The sequence below is a fragment of the Primulina eburnea genome, chromosome 5, assembly GCF_022965805.1.
Source record: "Primulina eburnea isolate SZY01 chromosome 5, ASM2296580v1, whole genome shotgun sequence".
In the NCBI taxonomy this organism is placed as follows: Eukaryota; Viridiplantae; Streptophyta; class Magnoliopsida; order Lamiales; family Gesneriaceae; genus Primulina; species Primulina eburnea.
The window spans coordinates 11,029,105-11,039,359 of NC_133105.1; the positions used below are offsets into that span (position 1 = coordinate 11,029,105).

The window sequence follows — 10,255 nt, forward strand, 5'->3', positions numbered from 1 at the left end:
GCACCTGAAGAAGAAGAAATTGTCGAAGCAAACTTCCATCAGGATCTTCTGAGCCGACTTGCCAATATGGATCAGTCTATCCTCGCTCTTAACCGCAAACAATTTGATCTAAAAGAGGATCTACAGACTATCAAAAGTACTATATCTAAGGACTTTGCTGCCATCACTACAAAAGTTTCCAACAATCAGTCGATTAATGTCAATCTGTGCCTTGGTCTTTTGTCACAAATCACTCGCATTGCACAACGAATGGATGCCCAAGGTGCCCAATTAACAGAAATTATGGACTTCCTGGTTCATGGTGATGTCAAAAAGGGGGAAAGAGAGCAAGAAAAGAATATTCAAAAGGAATTGGCCGCTCTAAAGAAAAAGGAAGCCAAAGGATCAGAACTTAAGAAAAAGTAATCTTATCTTTGTTCTGATTAACAGAATTTCAGCACAGTTTTATCATCACCAAAAAGGGGGAAATTGTTAAGAAATGAAATTTTGGTATATGACAAAGTTGTAATCAACCGCGGCTGGAAATTCTCAACCGCTGATATTTAACCGCTTATTCTTTAGATTATAGCAAGAGTGAACCGGTTCATTTAAGAGACTCACTTATGGCTAAACGACATTCTCTGACCGGTTGAATGGATTCAAATTCTCGAAGTCAACGATCTCACATCAATTCCAAGGAAGATGTGCATTTATCTCTCCTTCCCAGAAAGGACGTTCAGAGACAGTTTTCATGACTTGATGCTATATGCACAGTCGCCTAAAGGAGTAAACCTCAAGTAAAGAGCTTCAAATTTATGATAAGCAAAAGGAAGATTAAATGCGAACATTTATTGCTCATAAATGAGAAAGTGACTTATCTGATTCAGAAGCTCAGGTTTACGTTAACTGTACTTTCTGACCGTTAAATCATTCGGCTATATCATCTGGGAGGAATGCAAATTAATCACAAGCAAGCCACACAACTCATACATCTATTGAAAAAGTTTCTCATCTTGCCTTCACAGAGATCTTAGAGCGCTTTCATAGTCTACATTTATATCATCGCTAATTTGCACGCAGCTCCACAGACACAAATTTGATCATTCAAGGATCTTTTCGTGCTACCAAAACAATCTATTCTTCTATCAATAACCTGTGGTTATTTGATTAAAGTTTGGAATTCTAGTGAACTAAGGGTTCTCAAATTCCAGAAGTGTAAAGTGATCACTAGGAGTTCCAAAACAGGCAGTGAAATAAGTCCTGGTTGGATTGGGCTGTTACAAACAATTTGTAAAGTCAAAGTCTTTTAGTGGAATCCTTCCTAACAAAGGAAGAAGGGGTGACGTAAGAGTATTAAATCTCCGAACATCCATAAAAATTCCGTGTCTCTTACTTCGTGCAAACTTTCATGTGTTATTCATATTCTTGTTGTTTAGTTCATCATACCTCTAGAAATATCTGTCGAAAAATTTGAACTGTTTTCCGCACACTTCAGTAGTTCACCTCTTTCGACCGTTTGAGAAAGAATTTTTCGAACCGCCTGAAAACGGTTGAAAATATATTTTTAAATAAGAAAATTTGAAAGAGTTCATTCACCCCCCCCTCTTAACTCTTTCCCGATCCTTACAGTTCTTTACTTTACCTAACTGCTAGGTGTCCTGATATTGTGTTTGTTGTCTGCATGTGTACTAGATTTCAAGCAAATCCTAAACAATCACATTTTTCAGTTGTCAAACGTATATGGAAATATCTTAAAGGCACACAAAATGTGAGCTTATGGTATGCTAAGGACTCATCTTTCAATCTAGTTGGCTATTCAAATGCAAATTATGTAGGATGTAAACTTGATAGAAAAAGCACTAGTGGATCATGTTAGTTTCTGGTAAATAGACTGATTTCCTGGTTCAGCAAGAAGCAAACTGTCACGCTCCAAGACGGGGGTTGGTTGACACCGGCGTTGCTCTCAAATTTACATTCGAAAACAACAGCCTTAGAATTACAAAATTCAGATACCAGTCTTTTTATTCATAATACGAAATAATTTATTGTCTGATACAAACTCGAATCACTAATGTTTTACAGCAGAAATGTAAAAAACAATAACATTGCTTCTACAGATGCAGCGGAAAAACATAATCTAAAACTGAAAATACCAATCTTCTTCTTCACCCATCCACAAAACTGATTCTGCTCCTCTTCTTCTAACATTTCTTCATCGTTCTTATCTGAGATATTTTTGTGGGTGAGTGATATGGTTGTAACTCAGTAAGCGGGGGTGGGAATAACTCTCAGTTTTCAAAACCATTTTTAACAGACACAGTAATACGAATAATATACAGAAATTCTTATTTCCAGAACAGAAATCGGTATTCAATATTCAGTATTCAGTATTCAGTAATCATAAATTTAACAAGAAAGCACTGAGCACGTTCGTGAATTTCATGGCTAAACTGATATCAGTCCCATATATGTTCTCTCCTCTAAGAGGTGAGGTCAGTAATCAGTAATGTTTAGAATATATATTCCTACCATTAATTCACTAAGTTTCAGTACTTCAAAAATCAGATATCAGAAATCAAGAATACTTATACTTTGATTTAAAACAGAAATCATCAATCTGGTTTCAAGATATTTATATACATAAGCCCACTTACAATAATTTTCTTAAAGAATTTCGGTTGACTGGAAATCTGCTTGCCTCGCTACTGGATTTTACAGCTTCGAAATATGCACTCTTAGCTCTAATTTCAACTGATAACTCAAGATTCTGATAACAACAATTTCAGAGATTGATGGTGCTATTTATAGGCCAAAATCTGATTGTTCGCCTTCCAATTAATGACCATAATCTGTCATTAACATCCTTTATTACATGTTAAATGTTTCAGTTACAAGTCCTGAGCAGAATCAGTAGCTATATGCTGGAATCTCGCTACTGAACTCTTCTGCTGCTGGATTCTGTCTGCTGGATTTTGTCTGGTGGAAAATACTATCTTTTGATTTTTTCTGCTGGAAAATACCATCTTCTGAAATATGAGTTGCTGCTGGAATTGTTAGCTTCTGCTGAAATTTGCTAGCTGCTGCTACTGCTGGAATTTCAGGTTCTCACATCTCTCCCTCCTTATGAGAAGTTTCGTCCTCGAAACTTGGCTATACATGATCTTCAAAGAGATAAGGGTATGGTGCTCACATATTTTGTGAGGCCCATTTACTCTAACGACAATTAATGATCAAACAATAATGGTTTGATTTAAAACTGCAGCGGAAAAAGGTTTAAAATACTTTAAAACAGACCTCAGGGCCTAGAAAAATTTCGGCATGACCTCCCCGTAAATAGGACATCCCGAAAACTCAAACAGCAGTTTATATTAAAATATACTCCAACTAGAGTCAACAACCTATAGCCGCACTGGCCATGACTAAACAGAATTTAAAACTTACCAAATACTCACCAGATCAAGAATATCACAGAGTCGACTCAGAACATAACAAGAACAACCAAATATTACTACAGATACACAGGGCATCTCCCCGGCAAATAAAATAAAATACAAGCCTGAAACAAACTCAAGACATATATATATAAACTAACTGGGAACTCCACTGAACAGAACCAAGCAATCCAACCTCAATCCCGAGCTCCACTGGCGGAACCTCGGCCTGATGCTGCAAAACGACTCGGGAGATCTACCATGGTGCCCAAAAAGCAATCACAGAAGCCCTCCCAGTAAACAACTGAGGTTAGGATTCTGGTATGAAACAGTCCAACAATAACATAAATCATGCATAATCATATAATGAAATGTAATATGCAATGCATGAAAGGCTCAACGAAAACCGGAATAATAGGAGCCAACAAACGGTACGATAACAACTGGAATAATGCTCGAGCAACAACACAGTGGAGCTACATCGTCATGCAGCTAAACCGCCCTGCCAAGTATGCGAGGTATGACAAGCTGTGTTGAATAACACCCCTGACTCGGCCTCCATACAGCTGATACGATATAACAGGATGGCACAACAGAACGAACTAGATGACACAATCCCAGCGCTCACCTCAAAAGGCTGCACTAACCATGGGATTGTTCAATCACATCTATAGTATCATGTGTATAGGCCTATCAGCCACACAATGATCCCGAGATAAACAACAGTGCCAGATAACAACGGATATCAACAATGGCTAACAAGAACGATAGGCTCAACATGAATGTCATAACTGTATGCTCAATGCTAAATGCCAATAATATGTCATAAACACAAACATATATCACAACGAAGGCATTTAACAATTTACAACAGTCAACAAGTCATACACACGATCCATAAAACACAGAATGACAATTAAACATAATTTATGTTTTACCGTCGTATGTTACCGAGCTGTAACATACCTATACAACGAAAATGATCTTCAAGAATGATCCACTGAATTCTCTTAGCCTAAAAATAATAAAATAAGCCGAATAATTCCACAACTCATCATTATTTACATCCCAACCATTATCAACTCGATAATCCTTAGATTAATTCCAATGATAACAACCATACTATAACATCTTTATAACACAACAATTCGACATAATTAATAGGCTAGCCAAAATATACTTCGAAGATTTCCAATGACCGAACCTACAATAATTAACCAATAAATATATCAATAAAACGCTATTCGAACGACGAAAACAATTTAAATCGAAATGGGTAAAAATCCAAATTTCGGCAGCCTACTATCAAGTTTAGAAGCTGAAATTTCGGACTAGAACTCACAAGGTCAAAGTTTACTCTAGTCGCTAGCGGTCTCGAGGCGACTACCCACCGGAAACTAGCTGGAATTTAAAGGGAAATCACAAGGCTTAAAACCCACTCCAACATACAACAAAATTCCAAGGAACCAAAACCTAAATCTCACCTAAATCGAACCAACAGCAGCAGCTAGGAACATGCCTCGATCTGAGCTGAAACGAGCCTCAAAAGTGGCGATTCATGGTTCAAAACGAAGCTACTGAAGTAAGGAAGACAACTCTTCAAACCGTTCGTGATTTCGACGCCGGAGGGGAAAGTTATGACCTCTCCAATTTGAAGGTGTAGAAAGTGACGAAAATGGAGAAATGGGAAAGAAAGTTACGGGATTGGGGATTGGGTTGCTGATTATTTCCTTTCTCTCTCCAAAAGACAAATTGTGTGTATGTATATGTATATTTAGTTACTAAAAAAAAATAGTAACACATGCCCAAAAATCCCGGTTTTGCATTTATTTGTTCTCGTGTGTTATTTAAACTCTATATGTATTTTATATCGTTAAATTCTCCGATATTCTCAAATACATATTTTTAATACACTTCTTGAATTTATTTGGCATAAATAATTATTTTAATTTACAACTCAATAATTATTCTAATTATGCCAAAAATTACCGGATAATAAATTACAGGGCCTTACATATTTTCTTCCAACTCCCAAGTAGCTTCTCTTTCGGTGTGGTTGGACCATTGTACTTTGACATATGTAGTAGTTCGTCGCCTCAGTACTTGGTCTTGGAAATCCACAATTCGAATCGGAATTTCTTCATACTTCAGCTCTTCATTTAGATTGCTCTCAACCAGAAGTGGTCCAACTTCCAGAATGTGACTTGGATCAGAAATATATCTCCTCAGATGTGAGACGTGGAATACATTGTGAATTCTTGACATGTCGGGTGGAAGTGTTAATCTATAAGCAAGTGTTCACACTTCCTCAAGAATTTCAAATGGTCCGACGTATCTGAGATTCAGTTTCCCAGCCTTATTGAATCGGATTACACCCTTCATGGGTGACACTTTCAGGTTAATTACTGAATGAATACAAGCTGTGGCTAATACCCGAGGCATAAAAGAAGCATTTTCTACGGGATCCCGAAACCACCAGCCTGGCCGAAAAATGCATGATCCCGCCTATCTGATTGTTATGAGATTTTCGCGTCTTCCTTTTATTTAACTAGTATAGCTCCAACGCTTCCCTTAAATATGCCTTCTCTCCAACTTCAAATTCCACGGGCCTTCTTTTCATGTCAGCCCAGCTTTTCTGTTGATCTTGTGCAGCTTTTAGTCGCTCTTTGATCATAGCAACTTTATCTGTTGTTTCTTGGATCAGTTCGGGTCCAACAATGGCTTTTTCCCCTACTTCATCCCAAATTAGTGGTGATCGACACTTTCGTCCATACAAAGCTTCGTATGGTGCCATTCCAATATTACTGCGGTAACTATTATTGTAATCAAACTCGATTAAGGGCAAATGTTCGCTCCAATTACCATCTGCAGTCTAGAGCACATGCTCTCAGCATATCTTCTAGAGTTTGAATTGTCCTCTCTGTTTGGCCATCAGTCTGAGTATGATAAGCTGTACTGAGAGTGACCTTAGTTCCATAGCTTGTTGAAAACTCTTCCAGAAACGAGATATAAACCTCGGGTCTCTATCTGACAATATGCTGGCGGGAACTCCATGTAATCGTACGATCTCATTCATGTACAATGTGGCTAGCTTTTCCAAATTATAGTTCATGCGGACAGGTAAGAAATGCGCAGATTTTGTGAGTCTATCTACGATTACCGATATTCCATCATGACCTTGTCTCGACTTGGCTAAACCAACTACAAAATCCATGGAAATATGTTACCCTTTCCATTCCGGGATTTCTAATGGTTGAAGAAGTCCTCCAGGTCTTTGGTGCTCTGCCTTGACTTGCTGGCAAACGTGGCACTTAGAAACAAATGTTGCCACGTCTTTCTTCATTCCACTCTACCAGAAGTTTTTCTTCAAATCTTTGTACATCTTGGTACTGCCAGAATAAACTGAAAATTTTGACTTATGTGCTTCAGAAATTACTTCTTGTCGAAGGTTATCGATGTCTGGTACACACAATCTTCCTTTCATCCACAAGATTCTTTTGTTGTCCGTTTCGAAATCTGGTGATTTCCCTTCTTTGGCTTGCTCTTTCAGTTTCACCAAAGCGGAATCTCTATCTTGACTTATCTTGATTGTCTCTCGAAGACAAGGTTGTGTTGAAAGTGACGCCAGGATTACTTTGCTCATATCCTTCCGACTCAAAGCGTTTGTTACCTTGTTGGTTTTACCTGGGTGGTAGTTTATTGTCAAGTCGTAATCCTTCAGAGTTCAATCCGCCGTCTTTGTCTCATATTTAGTTCCTTTTGAGTGAACAAATATTTAAGACTTTTATGATCAGTGCAAATCTCACACTTGGCTCCATAAAGATAATGCCTCCAAATTTTTAGTGCAAATACCACGGCTGCTAGCTCGAGGTTATGTGTTGGGTAATTCTGTTCATACGGCTTCAACTGCCTCGATGCGTATGCAATCACCCTTCCCTCTTGCATGAGTACACATCCTAAACCTCCTTTAGATGCATCACTGCAGATGGTGAAATCTTTGCCTTCCACAGGTAATACCAACACCGGCGTAGAGGTAAGCTTCTTTTTAAAGTCTCGAAGCTTTTCTCACATTCTTCACTCCATTGAAACTTGGAGTTCTTTTGTGTGAGCTTGGTTATGGGTATGGCTATTGAAGAAAACCCTTCAACAAATTTTCGTAAATAGCCTGCTAGTCCCAAGAAACTTCTAATTTCTGTCACAGTCTTTGGTCTAGGCCAATCCACGATTGCTTCTACCTTCTTAGGGTCCACAGATACTCCTGTTGCTGATATTATGTGGCCCAAGAATGTGACGCTCTCTAGCCAAAATTCACATTTCTTGAAATTGGCGTACAGTTCCTTTTCTCTTAGTTTCTGGAGGGTGAGACGTAGATGTTCTTTGTGGTCTTCCTCATTTGAAGAATTCACTAGAATGTCGTCGATGATTACTACAACAAACTTGTCAAGAAGCGTTTTAAACACTCTATTCATGAGATCCATGAATACTGCCGGAGAATTTGTTAATCCGAACGGCATCACCATGAACTCATAATGTCCATACCTTGTTCAGAAGGCTGTCTTCGGAATATTGTCCATCTTGAGCTTGAGTTGGTGGTAGCCTGACCTTAAGTGGAGCTTGGAAAAGACCGTAGCTCCCTTGAGTTGGTCAAACAAGTCATATATCCTTGGAAGTGGGTATTTATTCTTGATTGTGATCTAATTCAATTCTCTGTAATCTATACACAATCTCATGCTTCTGTCCTTCTTTTTAAAAAATATGACAGGGGCTCCCCACGGAGATGCGCTTGGTCGCATCTGCTTCTTATCCAACAACTCTTGAAGTTACTCTTTGAGTTCTTTCAACTCTGCTGGAGCCATTTGGTATGGTGCTTTTGAGATTGGTGTAGCATTGAGCACTAAATTAATCTCAAATTTCACTTCGCGATCGGGAAGTTCTCCAGGGAGTTCTTCAGGAAAGACATCCGAAAAGTCTCGTACTACCGGAATCTCTTCTAGTGTAAGTGTGGTTTCTTTCTTTACCTCGCTTAACATAGCTAGGTAAACTTCTTCTTCACTTTTCATGGCTTTCCAAGTTTGAGAAGAAGAAAGAAGAGTCTTTCGTTCTTTTGTCTTACCATGAAATAAAAGTTTCTCTTGGTGTGGAGCTTGGATGGTTACCGTATTTCCATGACAATCTACTAAAGCATGATTCTTGGCTAACCAATCCATTCCTAGAATTACATCGAATTCCACCATGTTTATTTGAATCAGGTTTGCCTTGAAATTATGATCTTCTATGAGAACACTAATATCCCGATATAGCGTGCGAAGTTTATAAAATTCGATTTGCAGGAGTTGCTACTCTATATGGTTCTTCTAAATTATCAGGTTTAGCTCCTAACTTCTTGGCAAATCTCTTAGACATGAATGAATGTGTAGCACCACAATCAAATAAGACATAAGCAGGTATATTATTGATTAGAATCGTACCCACTACGACATCATTCGAGTTGTCAGCCTCTTCTTGAGTGATAGCATAGACTCCAGCATTTGGCTTGTTCTCCTTAGGCTTGTTTGGAGTTGTCCCACCTGCTGGACCATTCCTTGGGTCTGGAAAAGAGCATTGAGCAATATGGTGGCCCATATTTCCACAACAGAAACAAGCTCTTGAATTCTTACGGTATTCGTCAGTGTGAGTGAATCCACAATTTTGACAATTGACTCCTTCTTTGCTTGATGTAGAAGAAGTGGTTCCTTTGGCTGGATCACTGGTGAATTGGTTGCTTGAAAACCTAGGCCTCTTGAATTGTTGGCCCTGTTGGAACTGACTTGATTGAGGACGTTTGAGTTTGTTCTCAACTTCACGCCTCTTAATGTCATTTTCAGCCTTGATGGCGGCTCCCATCAATTCATCAAAACTATTGGGCTGGATAATGGCAAGGGCAGATTGAATGCGGCTGTTCAATCCTTTCTTGAAGCGATGTATCTTCAAGGCCTCGTCTCCCATGATGGTTGGGGAGTAAGTTCCCAATGAATGAAACTTGGATGAATTCTCCACCACTGACATGTTTGGTTCTTGAACCAAGCTTTCAAATTCTGACAACCTCTGTACTCGAACTGCTGTCGGGAAATACTGCTTCAGAAATGCCTCTCGGAACCTTTGCCAAGTGATAGGTCCCGTTCTTCGCATAGCTGGTGAGACTCCTTCCCACCATTTGGCTGCTCTTTCCACAAGGAAAGGTGTAATCACATCTACCTTGATTGCTTGTGGAACCTCAAGTAGTCTCTGATGATTCTCCACCTCCTTCATCCAATTCTGCCCGACCTCAGGATCAGAGCTTCCATCGAAATTTGGAACTCTTGCTCTTCTGAGAGACTCATAGTGTTGCTTAGTCCCATTCTGAGCTGGAGGTGGTGGCTGATTAGCATTAGGGTTCACTAACCCTTGTAACGTGGTCGCCACAATCGTGGCTATAGCCATCAAGTCCACCTGACTGAGGCAAACTGCTGGTGGTGGTTGTTGTGCATCTTCATCATTGTGGTTGTTGTTGCGATTATTGCGGTTTCCATAACGGGGTTTGCGGTTGTTTCTTACTGGTATTTCGTCCATTTCTTACAATACGAAAGTTTTAAAGTTGTGGAGGAATATGGACTAAATAAAAGAAACAAAATGATTGAGTAATTACTCGAGAATTTAAATATAAAACCAATTGATAGAAAGAAATTTTATTGATTTCCCATGAAAATGCAATTACAACAAAACATCGAAATTGAAAACAGAAATGCAATTGGAACAAGTGATATTACAAAGAATGACTACTGCTAGTCTAATCTATCACTTCTCCTAATCCCAAATCCATAGGGTCC

At 38.9% G+C, this 10,255-nt stretch overlaps 1 protein-coding gene across 1 annotated transcript; it reads right to left on the reverse strand.

The window, feature by feature from the left end:
• Positions 1-7,366: 7,366 nt before the first annotated feature.
• On the reverse strand, positions 7,367-9,998 carry LOC140831361 (uncharacterized). Its single transcript, XM_073195113.1, has 2 exons — positions 8,879-9,998; positions 7,367-7,893 (listed from the first exon to the last, which is right to left on the reverse strand). The coding sequence occupies exons 1-2, from the start codon at positions 9,996-9,998 to the stop codon at positions 7,367-7,369; spliced, it is 1,647 nt and encodes a 548-aa protein (XP_073051214.1).
• Positions 9,999-10,255: the final 257 nt, after the last annotated feature.

Coding starts and splice junctions, on each gene's coding strand:
- LOC140831361 (XM_073195113.1), bottom strand. CDS start 9,998: ATGGACGAAATACCAGTAAGAAACAACCGCAAACCCCGTTATGGAAAC. Junction 7,894..8,878: donor CTCGAATGATGTCGTAGTGG/GTACGATTCTAA, acceptor ATTCTCCGGCAG/TATTCATGGATCTCATGAAT.